The sequence below is a fragment of the Betta splendens genome, chromosome 14 (assembly GCF_900634795.4).
Source record: "Betta splendens chromosome 14, fBetSpl5.4, whole genome shotgun sequence".
In the NCBI taxonomy this organism is placed as follows: Eukaryota; Metazoa; Chordata; class Actinopteri; order Anabantiformes; family Osphronemidae; genus Betta; species Betta splendens.
In genome coordinates, this window is record NC_040894.2 from 126337 (window position 1) to 148982 (window position 22646).

Here is a 22646-nt window from a genome sequence, read left to right on the forward strand (position 1 = left end):
TTAGCCTGGACGTAACTTCGGCTAGCTAGTATAGTTAGCCAACTAATTCTCCACCGGCGCCACAGAAATATTCTTTTTAAACCTACTTGACTCCTCATTAATGGTGTTTACGACAGAACAGCAGTTTGAAGCGGAGCCTCAGCCCGCACACCTACCGTTACAGCCCGTTCAATCTCCCCCAACGGGAGGGAGTCGGAGCTGGCGGCCATGATGGCTTCGACTTCAGCCTTCTCTCCATTATTTTCGTGCACAGATCCAGAGTCAGATGTGGGCGGAGCTATGCGTACTGTTTGACGTGTTTGAGTCCGCGTCACTGATCTTAGACCAGCGCTGTTTGAGGGTTTGACTGTCCTTCCATGCTATGCAGTTTACATTTATTTTGTTGGAACACCACTGCCTTTCTAGTTGTCTGGTCCTGTGCTTTAGGCTGCGGATCTCTGAATTATACCACGGAGCTGACCTCCTCTGTTCCACTGCCTTTTTCTTCAGAGGAGCCACTGTGTTGTGAGTCTCCTCCCAACCTCAGAGGGCAGCACTGAGCAGCTGATCTCCTTCCGGGAGCATCATTAACTGGGGGACTATTTAAGTGGAGGATGGAGACTCCTCCAGTTGTGTTCATGGTGGATTCTATGTTTGAACCTGTCTGACCCCGATCTCTGGCTTCATGTACCACGGTTGGTTATGTTCGAGTTAGGTTGTGTGCAGCTCTGTTATTTTTATTTGCTACGTTAGAATTTTTGTAGAGAGGCGTAGAGCCCATTCTGTAGTGTTTGAGTTTTTGTTTACTCACAGTTTTCTTTCACCTGCTCAGTGCAGTGACTTTATGTTTCCTTATTTTGTTTTTGTAGCTACTCCTGTCGTTTGTGTAGTACTGCTTGGCAGTCAATCTCAGTTTAGTTTGTTTAAGGAACCTTTTGCCTACTCTGGTTGTGACCCTCAGTTCGTTCAATTTTCGGTGTATTTATAATAAACACCCATTTGTATCTGCCATCCTCGTCTGTGACTGCTTTTGGGTTCCGTTCTGTCTGGTCGTAGGGTGCCGTAACACACTGTGTCTAACATTGAACTTAGAGAAACTGCAGTATCATCTACAAGACAATCAACCTGTTCATAAGGATTAAGGTGACTGTTCTCCTGAGACAGTTACTGTCAACATCTACATCAATGTTAAAGTCTCCCACTACAATGACTTTGTCTGTGCTAAGAACTAAGTCAGATAAAATTTCAGAGAATTAAGTTAAGAACTCTGAATATGGAGCAGGAGGACGGTAAACAATACAAAATACAACTGGGTTTTGGAGTCTGGGTGAGAAAGGTTTAGAGTGAGGCGCTCAAATGAGTTATAACTATATTTGGGTTTAGGAGTAATTAATAAATTAATTATTAATAAAAGAGTTATAAATTGCTGCTACTCCTCCATCTCGACCTATACTTCTAGGAACATGATACTTGATGTGACTCATTGGAGTCGACATATTCATCCTGTTGCAGCCAGGTTTCAGTGAGATAGAACAGATCTATGTGATGGTCACTTATTAAGTCATTTAATAGACGAGAGAGATCTGATATTTAATAAACCACACTTTATTATGTACTGTTACTTTGTTCTGTAAGAGAAACTGTTTTGATGTTTAATAAATTCTGGTAAGTCACTCCTCTTTGATTTGTTTGTGACTTGTTTATTTTAGATGGTCAGGGGGGGGAGACACAGTCTCTACGCAATAACTAAGACTAAGAGTGGGTGCATGGACGCGGTCTACTCTAATCAGCTCAGGTTTTCCCAGAAAAAAATTGCTCCATTTAGCCACAAAGCCCACATCATTTGCAGGACACCACCTTGACAACCAGCGGTGAAGCGTTGACAGCCGGCTATACATGTCATCGCTGGTCACATTGGGGAGGGGTCTAGAGAACACGTATAGACTGAACATTATTGGACCAAGCACCGAACCCTGCGGTACTCCAAAGCTGATCCTTGTGCATATGAAGCATTTATCATTAACATGAACAAATATAAACAAACATTACCATTAACAAATCTGTTCAAGAAATAGGATTTAAACCATCCCAGTGCTGTTGCTTTAATATGTTACATTCACTGTAAAAGAATGTTATTATTTTATCGAATGCAGAACTAAGATCAGTAAAGAATGAAATGTTCCCACGGCAATAATCAAATTCTCAGGCTAGATTTATTGATATAAAAATACAAAATGTGAAACTACATCAGTCACTGAACAGTGAGGCAATAAAAGCACAAAGCTGCTGAAAGCTCCAAATGCAAAAAAATTTGTTTACACCCAACATTAACCCTGTTTAATTATTCCAGTCTAGAAAAGCAAAAATCAAACAAACTGATTTACAGAGAAAAGTAAATCATCTGTTGTATATTAAAAAACAATAAGCATATATTTTGATTTGAATTTGAAATCCTTCAGAGAAGAATTTTAAATTAATAGGAACATGAATAAACATTTGATAATAGAATATGTAAAATGCAGAGTTTGCGTTTTAATATTTGTTGATTGCTACCTGTTCTTTTTTTCTTATAAAATACATTTAAAATATAAAAATATATTGTTATATTTTGGTCTCTGTTTCCATGAGACGTCTGGTCAACAACTGTGTGAATATTTCACATGCTCACTTAGTCTGTTATTTCACTTCATCTACTTATTTTGTTCATCACATGATCAACACATGAATATATAACTAATTATAATCTATTTTTATCAGATTTATCAGACATGTGACAATAGCCTTCACTTCTGGCTGTATACTTTAAGTGGTACTTCTACAATGTGGTGGTGATAGTTCTACTGTTTGCTTTGGACCTTTACAGATTCATTAAATGGACAAAACCGTGATGGAGAAATTTTCGTTTCACTTTTTATATTATGTGTGTTGACAGAATAAATGTCGCATTGGTTCCAGAGACAGAACAACATACAAAGAACAAATGATAAATCCTCTATTGCACATCTGCCGACAACAAAACATTCGCTGACAGAACAACAAAAAGACTGAACATGACATAGAACTGAGAACTTGAGGATCAGACGAGTTTGTGGTGCTTGCCGTGAGCAACACGTAAAAGTGAAAACCACCTGGAGCTCAACATCAAGCTGAGAATTAACCTAAACTGAAGTAAGCTTTTATTGGATGATCAGGACAGCTTATAGATATTCTTCATCATTGGTTCCTTCTCTTTATCATCATGATGGTGCTCTGAGAGGATGAAGACAGGAAGTGGATGAGCTTTACTGGTAACTAGAAGCAGCTGCTACCACCTGCACTAAATACCTTCTTGTCCTTGCTTAAGCATTTCTTCTTCCTCTGCCTCCTCCTCTTCCCTGCCTTCCACAACATTTTGGTACGACATCTGAAGGTAAAAGAAGAACTGTTGCTAAAACCTGCTAGACACATCTAAGGGTACAGAAGCTGATTGATCCTCACTCACATGGCAGCTGTGACATTGCAGTGTGTCATCGGTAGAGTGGAGGAGCCTGTTGATGAGCTGGCCAATCATCTTAAAGTTTGGTCTGTCAGTGGGCTCCAGACTCCAACACAGAGTCATCAGCTGATACCTGAGAGAAGAGGCATGTAAGATTCAAAATAAATTAACAGCCAAGTGACTTGAGGGTCCACTCACATCTGTGCTGGAGCAAAGTCTGGCTGGCACATGTGGCGGCCTTCCATGATCATGGTATAGAACTTGGTATCCACTGCAACGTTTGGATATGGACTTTTACCTTGGCAAGCAAACACAAAAACACATGAACTACAAATCCCAGAGTAAGTTACAGGTAAACTAGCTTGTTCTGCCCTGGTTTCGCCTACATTATGCCTAGCATGGATTGTGCTGATAGTGCAAAACCAGAGTTTGGCTTGCTGTTTTACTGCGTTAACATATTGAAAGTATAAAACACAGTGGGAGTATAGCTGTTGATGTGATGTGATTGTACCCAGAGAAAAGATCTCCCACAATAATACTCCATATGACCAGACGTCGCTCTGCAAGGTGTAAACACACTGGAAGATGCTCTCCGGAGCCATCCATTTGACTGGCAGACGGGACTGTAAAAATAAAACATGCAAGACATATCAAAATAAGAACCAAAGTTCACTTGGTGAAGGTGAGTGAAGCTGAAGCACAGACGTTTCCCTGCACGATGTAGCTGTCGTCATTACGAATATCTCGAGCCAAACCAAAGTCACAGATCTTTGCAACGCGACGGTCGGTCAGCAGAACGTTCCTCGCTGCCACGTCTCTGTGAATACACTGATACGACAGACAGTTGATCAATAGACAGGTGAGAAGGTGAGAGACAAACAGACAAGCGACAAACAGGTGATCGATAGACAAGTGAGAGACAAACAGCTGATAAATAGACAAAGAGAGACAGAGAGGTGATCAATAGGCAGGTGAAAGACTGACAGGTAAGAGAAACAGATAATTGATAGACAGGTGAGAGGCAGACGGCGAGAGTTAACCACTAACAGACAGACAGGTTAGAAGTACATGGGTAAGACATGGAGACAGGATGTTTTCTTACATTCTTGCTGGACAGAAAGTCCAGACCTTGGGCCACATCATAGGAAAACCTCACAAGGTTACAGAGAGACAGACTTGCTTTCTGCAAACCTGAGAGACAGACAGCGAGTTAGACAGATCCACCTTGTCGACAGAGGACTAGATGAGTCCTCAGTTGTTACCTCTCTGTGTTTGTTGTGGACTTTGGACTGGCTGCATGTCCTGGTATTCTGAACAGCACGAGATGCCGCTATCACTGCAATAAATAGTCTACATAATGAATGTTATATACATTCAAACAACAACAACAACCACACAGTCCTACAATGGTGTAAAAACAATGGTCTCTAAAACTTTTTATCTGAAATGAATTTTGACTCTAATTAGGTGAATCAGAAACCTCCTCATCCTCCTGTCATGGCCAGGTAAATTCTTATAGAACATCTCCTCTTCTGCTTCATTCACACCCAGAACAGATACCATGAAGTCCTGAGCATGACATCGCAGGAAGTTGAGCAGGTCGCCATGGCTACAGTACTCTGTGATCATCAACATTGGGCCTGGGTGGGATCAGAGGTGTTACAGTTACCATTATGTCATTGATTAAATAACTAGAGCAGCAAATGTCAATGTGGAAGGGTCTGTTTACAATAAATGTGCAGTTTTAAAATTAAACGTTTCCACTGGTTCCCTGAAAGCAATAAACAAATACATTTACACCTAATCTATCTTATCTTAATAATAAAAAGCATTGTCACCTCCTTGAGTGCAGGCCCCCAGCAGGTTTACGATGTTGTCATGATACCCAAGGTGGCTGAGGATCTTTAGCTCTGACATCAGAGCATCACGTTCCTCCAGGTGAGCTCTCGCTACCCAGCAACACATGACATATGATCACCCCTGCGCTAACAGCTTGTCCTGGAATTATGATGAGGACGGTTTAGACTCACGTTTCAACATCTTCACTGCAACTGTGGTGATGTCCCCATTAGTTCCCAGACCATATGCTGTTGCCTCGACAACCTTTCCAAAGGCCCCTGACCCTAAGACAGCACCTGGTGCGCAGAAAAGTCATGTCTCAAAACCAGGACACGTTCCCTCAGTTAAGTCACAATAAAGTATTTTCTGTTCCGAATGATCCTGAGAAACGCATTTTATTGTACATATCTTCATACCGAGACGTAGTTTGTCTCTTGGAAATTCCCACTTGTGGTTGTATGGCAGTTGGGTGGGGTCAACAAAGGTGTAGTTGTTACCGTTGATGCTCTCGATGATCTTCCAACGAATTTCATATTTGGGTTTCTGAAACAGAAGATCCTTTGAAGTTATCAAAGGCTACACATGTCCGGTCTTTAGTTTTAATTCTGAGCCTTACAGTCCTGACCCAACTAGGAGAAACAGGAAGTTGTTAATTTGGTACACCTGTGGGCTTAGTGGTATTTAGGCCAATGGTTCAGTTCATTGCTGGTGTGTTGGAGTGACAATGTTATCGACAGTGTCAAGCGGAAAGAAGGAAGTGTTTTAAAAATATGACATGGATGTCCTGTCCATTGTCATGTCATGAGATATGTGCTTGTCCTCTCAATACAGGGAATGCTGGAAACCTTTTTTATTTTTATCATATTCAAATCTTTATTATTATTATCAGTTGTTGTAATCTTTATCACAGTGAATGCTGGATAGTTTTTTTTAACATAGGGTGTTTTTTGAAGAATTCTCAGCTTATGCTGGATAGCCGTTTAAGCATAGGGTGGTGTTGGAGGAATTCTGTGATTATCCACTAGAGTGCATTGCTTGAGCTAGAGTGCTTGATGAGTGTGAGGCACGTTTTTTAAGACAGAACTTTTCTCATGAACTAATCATTACAACCACAATTTTTACTCTATGAACATAATTGTTTCACTCAGTCATAGCCATACTTGTCTACTTTACCATGATGTGTCTGGTTACTGTAAGCCCTCAGAGCTATACTGTCTGTATCTACCTCAAAGCACAGAGTTCCAGAATATCTCCTATAGACTACAATACATTTGTCTGTGAGACTTCTGGGGAGAGAAACAGAAGGGGTGACATTTTCAAATCCACAATTTGTAAACACAATTTTCACTCCTCAAACATAAACCTCACACTAGGTGCTCATTGAAGCCTTGGGATTCATAACGTGAAGTTAGTTTTGTGATAATCCTGATGGTTTTGCTGTAAAAAGCCTGTTGAGCAGGGGTGCAATCAGCTTCACTACAGCTGAATGAGCTGAGCTGTGGAGGTTCCTGCCTTTGGAGAACCATCTCCATGAAAACGGCACAGCTACAGTAGATCAGTGATTAAGCTCCGCAACAGTTTGACTGACAAGTCAAACTCCTAATGCTCAGTGGCCACAGCAGCTCTATACAGTACATATTACTGATGAGTTCATTACATGGTTTGATTATTTAATATTTAAGCACACACCACCTCTAAATCCGTAATTTCGTAATAAAAGCACCCATTAATATCATACACTCTTAAAAGGAATGTTTAGAATAATAACACAACTTAATGTATGTGTAACACATAGGTTTACACATTTTGTGTCAATATTAACTCATTTTGTGTTGAAAGGAACTATTTTACACATACAGTAGTTATCTGAAATATTTTATCAACACAACATGTGAATTTATAAATACGTCTTACACAACATATACGTGTGTATACATGCGCTTACACAGTAGTGTGCCATTAAATTAAAAGTCTGCATATTTAGATTTTAATGTCAAATATAACATGTCACTGTTACAGTAAGTATTATTACTTCAGTAGACAATCCTCTCAAACGTTCGCAATGATGTCCTTAATTATTTTTAACACGACAGTATGTCCTGCACAGTGAAACTCTTATTTCGGAGGTTCTGCCCGTAACCGACCACCAGGTGACGTTCATTAATCTAGAATTGTCAGATGCGCTTTGGAGCTGAGGAGCAACGTAAAGAGTACTAAAAAGCTAGCAATAGAACTTCTCACAGTAGCGTTGGGGCTTTATTTGCACAGCTCAATGTGACAAATGTTTTCTTGTATGCTCATTAAAAGATAATGTTGGTTGATGTTTGATAGTGATGTTGTGGATTCCGTTTTGTGAACTATTATATCCTATGTTAACGTATTTAAGTTATTGTCGGTGCAGGATGATTTGGCGCCAATCGTCGTTGTCGTAACAGTGAAAGGTAGCCATCTTTAGCATATATGCGCACAGAACTAGCTACAGTATAATGACTTGTTGAGCTTGACATTGACTATATTATTTTAATCCATATTTGAACTTTGTAGGGCTAATTGGTATGGTTTTATGTAACTAAGCCAATAGTACACACATTTATATGGAAACAATGTTGAGAGAAATACTGTGTTTGCGTACTAATGGTGGGTAGCTAACCTCAGATAGTTAATTGACACTGTAAAGTTAAATGTTCACTGCACCCTCAATGTTCAACATGACCTTATTAAAAACATTTATAAAATTTGTATGTATGTATTTAATGTATTTATTTGTCTTTAATGTCTTTATTTTCCAGAAAATTTACTCTTAACAAGTGACTCCTGGATCTGTGACCACTGGTCTGCCACTGACAAAAACTGTTCTACTGATGATTTTTAAAAACAACACCATGCAAAAATGATAATGATGCCTCTCAAAATTTGGCTAACTGTTGCTGTTTTCACATCCTGTCAGTTTGGAGAGGCTTTTAGACTTCAAAGACTTTAATGACACACATTGACTGTGATACCATCACAGTTGTGCAAGATAATGATGGCCAGTAAAATCCATCTGCTGATGTTCAGCCTTCCCAAGCTGAAAATACACAAGTGAACATTGTCAGACTTGAGGCAGGCGGCGGACCCACATGCACAGCACAGAGGCAAGTTGATGGGTCAGTTGTTCAGTCAAGGCTTTTTCTTAGGCGACGGTACAGACAAGGTTCAGGCAGGAAACGACGGTCAAGGAAATCAGGAACGATACACGAGGAACTAGACATGAAACACTGAAACGAGGTATGGAACTAAACAATCTGGCGGAGAACTAAGGACACAGGTGGTGGTTAAATACACAGTGACTTGATTACTGATAGAGTGCAGGTGTGGATAATGAGCAGGTGAAGCAGGGACAGCTGTGACAGGACATGAACCGGAAGTGGAGCTTGAGCAGACACAGAAACCAGGAGACTACCAAAATAAAACAGGAAATAACTAGAAACCAAAACCCAGATCATGACAGTACCCCCCCCCCCCATGGCGCCTTCCACGGCGCCCACGGAAGCCCCCCCCCCAAACCAGGGTGGGTGGAGGGTGGTCCCAGGAGGAGGGACCGAATCCCTACCCCTCAAGGCAAACGAGCAGTGGTGGGTGGAGAGAGGACCGGAGGAGGGCCAAAACAAGAGTTCACACGACAGAAACCAAGTCCACGACCGAGAAAAACACGAAGTCCAGGGATTCCCTCACGGAGGGTGAAGACGTGGCGAGATCCTGCTCAGCCGCCGCTGAGGCAGGGTGGCACTCTTAGTGCCCTTGAGCTGGGCCAACATTCCCAGGAACCACCCCGAATGGCGACGTCCTCCAGGCGGACGCTGATCCAGGAAGCTGAGGAGTCGAGGCGGACGTCGCCGCAGGAGGCAGCGCCATCCAAACAGCCGGATGCGCTGCCTCCCGCCTCCAGGTCGCGCCTGCTGCAGCAGGCGCGACCTCCTCCTGGAGGCCCGCGGGAGCTGCAGCAGGAACTGCAGCCGGCGCCGCCTCCTCCTGGAGGCCGGCGGGAGCTGCAGCTCCGAGGGTGACAGGGACACAAACGGCATCTTTGCGGGAGCCGACAGGAACGGGGACTGGAACGACCTCTATCGGGCTGACAGGAACGGGAACGACCGCTACAGGGCCGACAGGAACGGGAGCGGGAACGACCGCTACAGGGCCGACAGGAACGGGAGCAGGAACGACCGCTACAGGGCCGACAGGAACGGGAGCAGGGACTGGAACGGCCGCTACTTGGCCGACAGGAACAGGGACTAGAACGGCCTCTACTTTGCTGACAGGAACAGGGACTGGAACGGCCGCAACATGGCCGACAGGAACGGCCGCAACATGGCCGACAGGAACAGGGACAGGAACGGCCGCAACATGGCCGACAGAAACAGGACCAGGGACTGGAACGGCCTCAACATGGCCGACAGGAACGGCCTCAACATGGCCGACAGGAACAGGAACGGCCTCAACATGACCGACAAGGACAGGAACGGCGTCCTTACTGGAGCCGACAGGGACTGGAACGGCGTCCTTACTGGAGCCGACAGGGACTGGAACGGCGTCCTTACTGGAGCCGACAGGGACTGGAACGGCGTCCTTACTGGAGCCGACAGGGACAGGAACGACCCCTAACGGGTCGACAGGAACTGGGACGGCGTCCCCTCCGGAGCCGGCATGACTGCTTACAGCTGCGAGCTTGACGGAGTAGAGGTCGGGCCTGATTGGGTGGGACTAACACTCGTCAAACGGATGGTGCCCTCTGGCAGGGACAAGGCCTGAGCGTGACTGGACTGGACTGGGACAGGAACGTGACTCAACTGGACCTGAACGTGACCGGACTGGACTGGGACGTGACTCGACTGAACTGGGGCCTGGACGTGACTCGACTGGACTGGAACGTGACTCGACTGGACTGGAACGTGACTCGACAGGGCTGGAACCTGGAGTAGACCCGACTGGGCTGGAACCTGGGCTAGACTCGACTGGGCTGGAACCTGGACTAGACTCGACTGGGCTGGAACCTGGACTAGACTCCACTGGAACGGGACCTGGACTGGGCTCGACTGGAACGGGACCTGGACTGGGCTCGACTGGAACGGGACCTGGACTGGGCTCGACTGGACTGGGACCTGGACTGGGCTCGACTGGACTGGGACCTGGATTGGGCTCGACTGGACTGGGACCTGGACTGGGATCTGGACTGGGCTCGACTGGAACGGGGCCTGGACTGGGCTCGGCTGGAACGAGGCCGGGACTGGGCTCCACTGGATCGGGGCTAGAGCCCGAACTGGGCTCGGCTGGGCTGGGGCTGGAACCTGAGCGTGACAGGGCTGCACTAGAACATGAGCGTGGCAAGGCTGAACTGCAACTGGAGTCTGAGCGGAGCATGGCTGAACTGGGACTGGACACCAAGCAGAGCCCGGCTGAACTGAGACCTGAGCAAAACACAGCTGGGCTGGAGACTGGGCAAAACACGGCGGGGCTGGAGACTGGGCAAAACACGGCTGGACTGGGGACTGGGCAAAACACGGCTGGACTGGAGACTGAACAGCGCGTGGCTGGACTGGAGACTGAACAGCTCGCGGCTGGACTGGAGACTGAACAGCGCGCGGCTGGGCTGGAGACTGAACAGCGCGCGGCTGGGCTGGAGACTGAACAGCGCGCGGCTGGGCTGGAGACTGAACAGCGCGCGGCTGGGCTGGAGACTGAACAGCGCGCGGCTGGGCTGGAGACTGAACAGCGCGCGGCTGGGCTGGAGACGGGGGACCGCATGAGTGCAGGAAGTCCTCCCAGCGGAGCAAACATGGAGCTGGGCAGGTTGGTGCAGACACGACGGTCCGACGGGGCTGGGAGGAGGAAACCGAAACCATCGGCGGTGCGCCCGGGGCTGGCGTAATCCGAGCGGGTGGCGTGGGGGCTGGTGTGGTGCGGAGCGCGCTGCTTAACTCTTCGAGTCTTGCACACAATTGCTCATAGAGGCGACGAACACTGGGGCGCTCTAACACGCTGTCCTCGTCCTCCAGAGTCCATACCGCCACCTCCACGGCGCTGCGTTGGATTTCCGGGTTAAGCGCCCGTCGGTAATCCTCCGCGAGGATTTTAAAATAATTTTGTAGGTCGCTGGGTAGCTCGGCGCAGGTAAACTCCATTCTCCCTCGGGTGAATAATACTCGCCGTCAAAAAAAAAGAAACAAGGAAAAACAGTCAATGACCTGACCGGAGGCTGAGTGCTGGCTGGGTCCAAGTTTGGCCAGATTCTGTCAGACTTGAGGCAGGCGGCGGACCCACATGCACAGCACAGAGGCAAGGTGATGGGTCAGTTGTTCAGTCAAGGCTTTTTCTTAGGCGATGGTACAGACAAGGTTCAGGCAGGAAACGACGGTCAAGGAAATCAGGAACGATACACGAGGAACTAGACATGAAACACTGAAACGAGGTATGGAACTAAACAATCTGGCGGAGAACTAAGGACACAGGTGGTGGTTAAATACACAGTGACTTGATTACTGATAGAGTGCAGGTGTGGATAATGACCAGGTGAAGCAGGGACAGCTGTGACAGGACATGAACCGGAAGTGAAGCTTGAGCAGACACAGAAACCAGGAGACTACCAAAATAAAACAGGAAATAACTAGAACCCAAAACCCAGATCATGACAAACATATCATATATTTTTATAAATACTAAAACGTCAATTCTTACTACGCTTATTATGTACATACTGTACTCAAGTGCCAACAGCCACAGCTTTTCTGTATTAGTAACCTGACCACTGATGTCCACCAGATCTCACTGTTGCAATACCACTGTAGGATGAGAGCCTGACCTGCACCTTGGACAAACTTTTTAAATTCTATTGGATCTACAATCTCTCATATCCTACCCAGGTTACTTAAGTGTTCATCTTCCTGAAGTGTATAAATGAATGGCTAATGTCAAAAAATGCAAGAAGGTCTAAAGTCTTGGAACTCATAAGCAAACTTCAGGCTTTAACCTAAATTGTCATGTAATTGTATTTGTGTTTCTTTTTAAGGATTGTTAGAGCAAAATATGTTAATGACTATGCCTATGTTGTTGAAAAGCTTGATGAATACAGACTTTTAGAAGTTCTATGTGAGGCATCAGATTCACGTCCTCTTGACATTTTAATGTTTTATGGATGATGAGATGTACATCTGTCAAAAACACAATGTTTTGTACTTAATTATTGTTATTGTTATTTTATGATATTGTTATATTGAATGAATGTAATGTAATGAATCTGAAATGCATGTAATTACCTAATTTTAATGTAATGAATTGAGACGGTTCAATGCTTTTTAAATACCAAGGAGTATTATATGAAACTGATTGTTTTAAATATAAATGTATTTAAGCCTTATGGTGTTGATTAATTTATATTTATATAAGTAAATATTGAATATGAATTGATATAAAAAAAAATTACAAATTTCTGTAGGACTTGATGACTGACTTTAAACACAATGTGTGTAAACAAGTTCAACACATTAAGTGTTATTATTGCTTAAGTTAACACACCTTTGTGTTAGACCTATTGACATGGTATGTGTGTAAATATGGTCCACACAGTAAATTAACACGTGTTGTCCCCTATCTCACCATTTATTGTGTTTTGTGAATTTAACTCATCTTATGTTAATTTTAACACATCTTATCTAAGAGCGTAGTATTAGGTATTAGTGTTAAATATTATTTATTTGACATAAGACTAGGTAATGAGACGATTTTACAACTCAACAATTACCCACACACATTTTCTCCAAATCCATTCAGAATAAAAACATTAACTCAACTCATTTGCTATAGAATAGAATAGAATAGAATAGAATAGAATAGAATAGAATAGAATAGAATAGAATAGAATAGAATAGAATAAAATGCCTTTATTAGTCCCACAGCGGGGAAATTCCCATCAGAAGCCAGGTTACCCGGCGCTACTCCGACAGTGGAAGCAATTGCAGTACAAACAATAAAACACACGCACATACAGTGGCACACAGTACAAGTGGAAACCTTGCTGGAATTTTTTCTTGGTTCATCAGGACAGATAGATAAGGTCGGAGAGCAGACAGTGAGACTGTAAGGTGGGGAGGGGGGGGTTTATCTGAATCAGTGTAGTGAAGTGTTGTTTATAGAAGTATGATCGAGGCCGACCAAGATGTTTACATGCCAGTCCAACAGTTGTCCTTGAAGGGAGTCCCAACAGGGGAAGAGGATAGATAGAGGCACAGCTGGTGAGCTAGATTGGACCCAGGAAGGGAGGGGTTAGAGAGAAGGGGCAGAATCATACACAGCCAATTCTAATACATTTTACCGATCCATGACTAATTTCTCTAGATCAATACTCCAATCGGTCAGAACTCAGGGCTTCATCGCCTCTTGTGGGACCATGAGTCACCCGTGACATCTCCTCAGGCCTGTCAGACAAGGCTGTCACCATAGTAACCAAGTGTTCAGTCTGTCTGCAGATGTTATCCGTCTGTCTCTTGTCTTCCTCTGAACAGGCTGAGATCTTATTAGTCAGTCCTGAAATCCGGGCATCCGAATGGGCTGAGATGTTACTAATCAGTCCCTCCATCCGGGTCATCCTCTGATGCAAATCATCCGAACGAGCTGAGATGTTAATTGTCAGTCCTTCAAACCAGGCCATCCTCTGGTGTAATTCTGTCAGCCGAGTAACCATGGCCCCCATCGGCGTTTGTAGCTCCACAACCGGTGGACACGCCAATGAGCCGTCCGCAGATCTTCCAATCTTTCCAATCTTCCGATAAAGCAGAGCGCCACCAAAGCCAATCATGAGTAGCCCTGTTATCAAAGTCCAAAATATGAATAGATCCTCTGCATCCTCGATGGACAGAGGCTTCAGACACACGGGACACCAGGAATCCCACGCATCCCGCACGTAGCCGGAGGCAAAAGTCCCCAAGGGGCAGAGTGGTTCTCCCAGAGATTCTTTTCTTTGTTTAATAGCAAGATTTTTGATTCTGACTGGTTTATTATAACTAGTTAATAGTTAATGAGACTATTTTAGCAATTAAGCACTTTTACATATTTTATAATGTTAAAACATTTAGCTTTTTTTTAATTACTGTTATAATGTGAAAGGACTGTTAGGCATTTACAACAATATTTATAAAAAAAAAAGATTTTGAACTCTCGCTTTTTTATATTGTTAAATTCAGCTATGCTTGTGTTGTATCAACCACTTTCAGATATTTGTTTTAATATTTCAGCGTTTATTGAGGAATAAATTCAACATTAAAGCATTAGTAATATATATAATATATGCAGCTTTTATTCACAATGCTTTTGGGGTAATGGTCAGTGATGAGTAATTGTGGGAACCCTAACTGAAACTGGTGTGAGAAGCAGTGACCCTTGCAATGATTGATGCCTGACTTTGTATTAGAATATTCACTTTGCATTATGTTTAAACCTTTTAAACTTTTGCAACGTTTAACCTTTTGTATGTTAAAATTATAACATATTTATGATTTTACTTCCCCACCTGGGGAAAACTATTCAGCTTTGTGAGCTCTGTTAATCTGTGATTGATGGATGACTTTCTATTAGGGTAACCACCTTTGCATCAGGTCAACTTTCCTTTCAAAATAAAAACATCAATCTATATATTTAGCCTTAATTGCACTGTTTTTATTTTTTAATAGGTAATTGTAAACCCCCTATGAAAGGCAGATGATCAAGGACCGAGACGTCGCCCGGTATGGCGCAGCCGGGGCCCCACCCTGGAGCCAGGCCCGGGGTTGGGGCTCGTATGCGAGTGCCTGGTGGCCAGGCCCCGTGGACCCACCATCTGCAGGAGGAACCGTAGGGCACCGATGCAAAGTGGATTGGGCAGCAGTCGAAGGGGGGAGCCTAGGCGACCCAATCCCTGGATAACCAATCTGGCTATTGGGACATGGAATGTCACGTTACTTGGGGGGAAGGAACCTGAGCTTGTGCAGGAGGTCGAGCGGTACCGGCTAGAAATAGTCGGGCTCACCTCCACACACAGCCTGGGCTCCGGAACCCAACTCCTTGATAGGGGCTGGGCCCTCTTCTACTCTGGAGTTGCCTGCAGTGAGAGGCGGCGGACTGGTGTGGGCTTGCTCATAGCTCCCCAGCTTGGTCGCTGTGTTGGAGTTTTCCCCGGTGGACGAGAAGGTCGCTTCCCTGCGCCTTCGGGTGGGGGATAGGTCACTTACTGTAATTTGTGCTTACAGGCCAAACGGTACTGTGGAGTACCCGGCCTTCTTGGGGTCTCTGGAGGGAGCGTAGGAAAGCGCTCCAACTGGGGACCCCATTGTTCTCCTGGGAGATTTCAATGCCCACGTGGGTAACGACAGTGACACCTGGAGAGGCGTGATTGGGAGGAACGCCTCCCTGATCTGAACCCGAATGGTGTTATGTTATTGGACTTCTGTGCTAGGCAAAGTTTGGCCATAACAAACACCATGTTCGAACATAAGGGTGTCTATCGGTGCACATGGCACCAGGACACCCTAGGCCGGAGGTCGAAGATAGACTTTGTAGTCGTTTCACCTGACCTTCAGCCATATGTTTTGGACATTCGGGGGAAGAGAGGGGCTGAGCTGCTGAGCTTCACTCGGGTGAAAAAGGCTGGAACGACTTGGCAGGCCCGAACGTATTGTGAGGGTCTGTTGGGAACGTCTGGCTGAACACTCTGTCAGACGGACCCTTAACTCACACCTCCGGCAGAGCTTCGACCAGATTCCGAGGGAGGTTGGAGACATAGAGTCCGAGTGGATCATGTTCTCCGCCTCCATCATCAACGCGGCCAATCAGAGCTGTGGACGCAGGGTCTCCGGTGCCTGTCGTGGTGGTAATCCCCGAACCCAGTGGTGGACGCCGGAGGTAAGGGACGCCATCAAGCTGACCGAAAGGGCAAGGTCACGGATACAAGTGCCTGAAATGAGCTTCTTCCGTACAGTGGCTCGACGCTCCCTTAGGGATAAGGTGAGGAGCTCTGTTGCGTCCGGGAGGAGCTCGGAGTAGAGTCGCTGCTCCTCCACATCGAGAGGAGCCAGTTGAAGTGGCTCGGGCATCTGGTTCAGATGCCTTCTGGACGCCTCCCTGGGGAGGTGTTCCGGGCATGTCCCACCGGTAGGAGGCCCCGAGAAAGACCCAGGACACGCTGGGGAGACTATGTCTCTCGGCTGGCCTGGGAACGTCTTGGGTTCCTACCTGAATCAAAACAAATAAGTAGTCCTGCAGCTAGATTTGAACTCACAACCTTGTTAATTACCAGCATCACACTCTAATTAACTGCACCAACATACCAGGGTAATCATTAGTGGTCCATACTATTTTTAAATAAACCTCAAATTTTTTCATATGGCCAACAATTGCTACCAGTGCTCCTGCTAGCTGTGTTGTTTTTATGAGCTCTAAGTTTTTTTTTTTTTTTACATTTAATGAATTAATTAAATGGTAAAACAGGTTGCTCATGTCTCTGGGTTATTGCCGTGGCTTTTGTGCACTGAAGACTCGGCTAAGTCAGCCCTAGTAACCACTCCGAGAGGACTAGTTCAGTGCAAACCTTAGTCTGTCGTTTCTCCCCTTTATCTCCTCCTCAGTCCGTAGCATTCCAGTCACTCAGTCTCATCTCTTACTCCAGTTTGTGACACAAATAGCCCCGTAAAATCTTCTTCTTCTTCTAAACCATATTTAGACTCAAATTCCTCGTGTGATCTGAGAGACGCACTCACACCTAGTACCCAACCATTAAAACATTTCTTTATGGGTGTGAGGAGAGAGGAAATTGCTTTAACAGATGAAGGATGTGAATCATCAAGTAATTTTTCCAGTTTGTGTTTTTGCCAGTAAATTAACCTGTCTCCACTTGTAAAGGACGAGCAACAGCAGCAGGAGGAGGACAGCAGCAGCACTCAGAGCACCGACCAGAGCCGGAGTGAAGAACACTGGAGAAGAACCTACACAGTGACAAAGTTCCATTAGATAAATGTTCTACCATTTAACAGGAGCAGCCTTCCCAAAAAGCCGTTTACTGACTCTACATTTACCAAGCTGAAGGATGTCCCGCGCCTCCCCGATGGCGTTAGACGCCACACACTTAACGGTGACATCATCGTGAGAAGGAAGTTGGTATGTCCTCGCCTCCTCCTCCTCTGATGCTGATGACGCCTCATAGGTGGAGACATTTGCACACCTGAGAGCGATTGGGAGTTTTAATGTTTTCATTTTCAGTCTCAATCAAATTTTGTGCCTTGTCATCAAATAAAATGAGTGAATGTACCAGCAGACAGATGTGTTACCACAGATGGTTGATGCGTACTTTTCTTGAATGCCACGACAGATGTAGAAGAGGATTGTGGGGAGTGGGTATCCAGAGGTGCTGCAGGTCACAGTGTTGTGCTTCTGAGTGATGACAACACTTGGAGAACCTAAAGATACATGTTTTATTTTGCAGTGGGCTGTAGCACAAACACACAAAAGATGTAAAGTAGGAAGATGAAGATTAAGATGAAGGACAGTTCTTACGGTAGATTCGGAGGTCGATGTTTTGGGAACTACTGAGGAACCTGTTTGAGAAGTTAAAGGAGTATCGCCCTCGATCCTCTGGACGAACACGCCACAGCAGCAGACTGGCCTTTGACCTACAACATCAAAAGTTCCAGCTCAAACAGTAACATTGCACCTTAAAACATGCCCAGATTGGGCAGATTGGGATATCTTTTTATGGTCTTGGGCAAGAAAAAAAATTATTGGGCTGGTATCAATAATTTGGGGTATTTTCTGTCTAGTCTGGCGGGATTTGACGGTATTACACACAACAAACCTAAACGTTTAATGGTTATTAAATGCCACACTTTGCATAAGAAACCTACTGGTTCTACTCTATCCACACACAGCAACCTGAAAGTTGTATGGTCATTAAACACAACACTGTGTAAGAACCTCTACCCTACAATTAGTGTAGCCTATCCTATCCTGTTCTGATTTCAAAATGTTACCAGTGGCGGGCATTTTGCCCCTAAAGATTTCCCTTATTAAAAGGAACACAACAATGCCAAAGTGGGGAAAATATAAGAAAACATACAGAAAGGAGTGGCAGAGTGAGCCTGAGCTTAAACCATGGATTGCACCTGCCCTGGGAAGATGAGTCAAAAGCTTGCTGTAAATTCTGCAATATTAAAATTAGGATTCATCTGACGAATTTAAAGGACCATTGAGCAACATAAAAAACCCCACAAAGCTTGCTGTGTACCAAGTGTAAACCATTATGCCATAGCCTCAACAACCAAAGTGACAACCATCAAAGATGACTAAAAGAGAGAAATAAGGATTCAATTCAATTCAATTCAATTTTATTTATATAGCGCCAAATCACAACAAAGTTATCTCAAGGCACTTTACAAAGTAAGGTTTAAAACCTCACACAACTAAACCCAACAAATCCCACATACAGCAAGCATTTAATTTGACAGCAACAGTGGAGAGGAAAAACTCCCTATTTAACGAGGAAGAAACCTCCAGCAGAACCAGACTGGATGTGGGCGGCCATCTGCCTCGACCGGTTGGGGTGAGAGGAAAGAAGGAAAGAGAGAGAGAAAAGAACAGCAACAGCAACAAGCAACAACAAGCAACAACAGAGCACAGGCAGGATGGTTGGACCATGGACTGGATACAGGCAGGATGGTTGGATCCGCAGCTGCCCATCACAGACACCAAACTTTGAGTCCTATGATACCTGTAGGTGAGGACAGAGGGAGAGAGAGTGGGGGGGGGGGAAGAGAGGAGAGAAGCACAACTACTGGAGAGAAAGAGACAAGGTTAGTTAAACATGGGACAATGATGGGAGGTTATTGGACAGAGGAGGTAGAAGGAAACAGAGGAGCTCAGTGTATAAATTAAGTCCCCCAGCAGTCTATGACTATTGCACCTTAACTAAGAGATGGTTCCTGTGACTAACAATAATTGCCAGTGACCTGAACCATCTCTAACTATAAGCTTTATCAAAAATGAAGGTTTTAAGCCTAATCTTAAAGGTGGAGAGTGTGTCAACTTCTCGAACTTGAAGAGGGAGCTGGTTCCAGAGGAGAAGAGCTTGGTAGCTAAAAGCTCTGCCCCCTGTTCTACATTTAAACACTCTAGGAACCACAAGTAGCCCAGCGCTCTGAGAACGAAGTGTTCTGCTGGGAGCATAAGGAACTATGACGTCTTTAAGATAAGAAGGAGCTTTATCATTGAGTACTTTGTAGGTGAGTAGGAGAATTTTAAATTCTATCCTACATTTTACAGGCAGCCAGTGCAGAGAAGCTAGGAGAAATGTGATCTCTCTTTCTAAGTCCTGTCAGAACTCTGGCTGCAGCATTTTGAATAAGCTGTAGGCTTTTTAAGGAGCTGTAAGGACATCCTATAAGTAAGGAGTTACAGTAGTCCAGCATAGAGGTAAAAAATGCATGGATCAGTTTCTCTGCATCGCTCTGAGAGAGGATGCTTCTGATTTTAACTATATTTCTAAGGTGGAAGTAGGCGGTTCTGGAGATTTGTTTAATGTATGATGTAAAAGAGAGATCCTGGTCAAAGATGGCACCAAGGTTCCTCACAGTAGAATCTGAAGCTAATGTTATGCCATCCAGGGTGGTTCTCTGACTCAATAGTGTCTCTCTCAGATTTTTAGGCTCAACAATAAGAATCTCGGTTTTATCTGAGTTTAGTTGAAGGAAGTTTTGGGACATCCAGGATTTGATGTCTTTTAAACAACCCTGAATTTTGACTAGTTGATCTGTTTCATTTGGTTCCAAGGACATATATGTTACGAACACCCCCAAGACCAGACAGGACTGAACCCAAAAGCAGTAACAGGCGAGGATGGCAGAATACAAAACGATACTTTTATTATACTATACAAAACAAAGAGTCACTACAGAGTAGGAAAAAGGTACATAAACTAAACTGAGGCGCACTGCGAAGCAGGACCAAACAAACTAGACAGAGGAATAATACAAAACAGAAGCAACTACCAAACAAAATCAGGACACAATAGGTTGCTGCACTGAGTAGCCAAATTAGGAGTAACAGGGCTGTTCACGATCCAAATTAAATAAAAAATCCAACCGTCATACAGGAAGCCAGATGCAAACCGAGAGTCCACCATAACACACTGACAACTGGAGGAGTCTCCATCCTCCACTTAAATAGTCCTCCGATTAATGATGTGCCCGGAAGGAAACAGCTGCTCAGTGCCGCCCTCTGAGGTTGGGAGGAGACTCACAACAGAGCCCCTCCCCCAACGTCGTCCCCCGGCGACCTAGGAGGGTTCCGCAGGATGGTTCCGATGAAAGTCCCTGATGAGACCCTTGTCCAAGATGAACCTCTGCGCCACCCACTGCCGGTGTTCGGGTCATAGCCCTCCCACTCCACCAGGTACTGGAGCCCCCTGCCCGCCGTCTGGAGCGCAGCAACTCCTGCACTGTATAAGCCATACCCCCGTCAATCACCCGGGCGGGCGGGGGGCGGTCGGAGGCGGGCACCAGATCACAGTCTACCACCGGCTTCAAACAAGAAACATGAAAGACAGGATGAACGCGCAGGGAGGGAGGGAGGGCCAGTCTCATCGCCGCAGGGTTGACCACCCTGGTCACCTCAAACGGTCCTGAACCTGGGTGCCAATTTTCGCTTAGCACCCTTCAGCTGCAGGTTCGAGGTGGAAAGCCAGACCTTGTCCCCGACTCGATACTCCGGAGCTGGAGACCGACGGCGGTTAGCCCAAATGGCCGCTCTCGTCTGGCCGCGGAGAAGGAAGTCACGGGTTCTGGTCCAAACCGCCTTGCACCGCCGGATGAAGGCTCCCACCGACCCGTCCAGCCCCTGGACCTGCTGATAGGGAAACAACGGGGGCTGATAGCCATAGCCCGCCTCAAAAGGGGAACATCCCAGCGCCTGGGAAGGAAGGGTATTATGAGCGTATTCGACCCAAGGAAGTTGCCGGACCCAAGACGCCGGCCTGGTGGACGACATACACCGCAGCATAGTCTCCACGTCCTGATTCTTACGCTCTGTCTGTCCATTAGTTTGAGGATGGAAACCAGAAGACAAGCTGGCGGAGACACCCAGCGCAGAACAAAAATCCCGCCAAACTGCTGCGACAAACTGCGGACCGTGATCAGACAGAATGTCCTCTGGGATGCCATGTACACGGAACACATGGACAACTAGTAGTTCCGCCGTCTCCTTAGCCGTTGGCAACTTGGTCAGAGGAACGAGGTGGATAAGCTTGGAGAAGCGATCCACAATGGTAAGTATGACAGTCTTACCCTCAGACGGCGGCAAACCTGACACAAAGTCAATGGAGATGTGTGACCACGGCCGGTACGGTACTGGCAGTGGACGCAACAGCCCTGCGGGTGCGCGATGTGGCTTCTTGTTCCTCGCACACACGCCGCATGCTGCCCATAACGTCGAACGTCCAGTCTCACTGAGGGCCACCAGTAACGCTGCAAGACCAGTGCCAGCGTCCGGGACCCCCCCGGATGACATGCCAGCCGCGAATCATGTCCCCAGCATAGAACCTGGGTGCGCAGAGGAGGCGGGACAAACAAGCAACGAGGAGGACAACCAGCAGGAATGGGCACCGAGTGTTTGTAGGACCTCACCCTCGTCTCAAGGTCCCAGGCAATCGCAGCCACTGTCAGCGGGCGCAGGATACGGTCCTCCTCTGCCCTCGGCTCCTCCTCCGTGACCTCCTCAAACTTCCGCGACAGAGCATCCGGCTTCCCATTTTGGGAGCCGGGCCTATACGACAGGGTAAAATTGAACTGAGCAAAAAACAAAGCCCACCTGGACTGTCTTGCATTAAGCCGCCTGGCCGTCTTGATATATTCCAGGTTCCTGTGGTCCGTCCAAACCATAAAAGGTTGTTCTGCCCCCTCCAACCAATGTTTCCACTCCTCCAATGCCAGCTTAACTGCTAACAGCTCCCAGTTGCCCACATCATAGTTCCTCTCTGCACAGTTCAATTTGCGGGAAAAGAATGCACACGGATGCACCTTACCATCCTGTTCGCTGCGTTGTGACAGCACTGCCCCCACTCTGGTGCTGGAGGCATCCGTCTCCACTATGAATTGCCTCTGAGGATCGGGGAGACAGAGGATGGGTGCAGACGTAAATCGGGACTTCAGCAGCTCAAAACCTCCCTTCGCTGTCGCCGACCAAACTAACGGAGCCTTGGAGGAGGTGAGGGCATGAAGAGGAGCCGCCACCTTGCTGAAGTTCCTTATGAAACGCCTGTAAAAATTGGCAAACCCCAGTAACCGCTGCAGCTGCTTACGATCCCTCG

The 22646-nt window shown here is 45.9% G+C and overlaps 1 protein-coding gene across 1 annotated transcript in view; it reads right to left on the reverse strand.

Annotated features, from left to right (window-relative positions):
- Nucleotides 1-2173: 2173 nt before the first annotated feature.
- Nucleotides 2174-22646, reverse strand: part of csf1rb (colony stimulating factor 1 receptor, b) — a 36967-nt gene continuing 16494 nt past the window's right edge. The window contains exons 7-22 of the mRNA XM_029174087.2: nucleotides 17846-17961; nucleotides 17601-17748; nucleotides 17368-17513; nucleotides 17177-17277; nucleotides 5710-5836; nucleotides 5485-5589; nucleotides 5293-5403; nucleotides 4935-5094; nucleotides 4717-4790; nucleotides 4557-4645; nucleotides 4160-4282; nucleotides 3966-4077; nucleotides 3653-3752; nucleotides 3461-3587; nucleotides 3304-3382; nucleotides 2174-3228 (exon numbers count right to left, since the gene is read on the reverse strand). Coding sequence (XP_029029920.1) covers nucleotides 3167-3228; nucleotides 3304-3382; nucleotides 3461-3587; nucleotides 3653-3752; nucleotides 3966-4077; nucleotides 4160-4282; nucleotides 4557-4645; nucleotides 4717-4790; nucleotides 4935-5094; nucleotides 5293-5403; nucleotides 5485-5589; nucleotides 5710-5836; nucleotides 17177-17277; nucleotides 17368-17513; nucleotides 17601-17748; nucleotides 17846-17961 — 1780 coding nt within the window. The 3' untranslated portion in view covers nucleotides 2174-3166. The remainder of the gene's footprint in view (nucleotides 3229-3303; nucleotides 3383-3460; nucleotides 3588-3652; nucleotides 3753-3965; nucleotides 4078-4159; nucleotides 4283-4556; nucleotides 4646-4716; nucleotides 4791-4934; nucleotides 5095-5292; nucleotides 5404-5484; nucleotides 5590-5709; nucleotides 5837-17176; nucleotides 17278-17367; nucleotides 17514-17600; nucleotides 17749-17845; nucleotides 17962-22646) is intronic.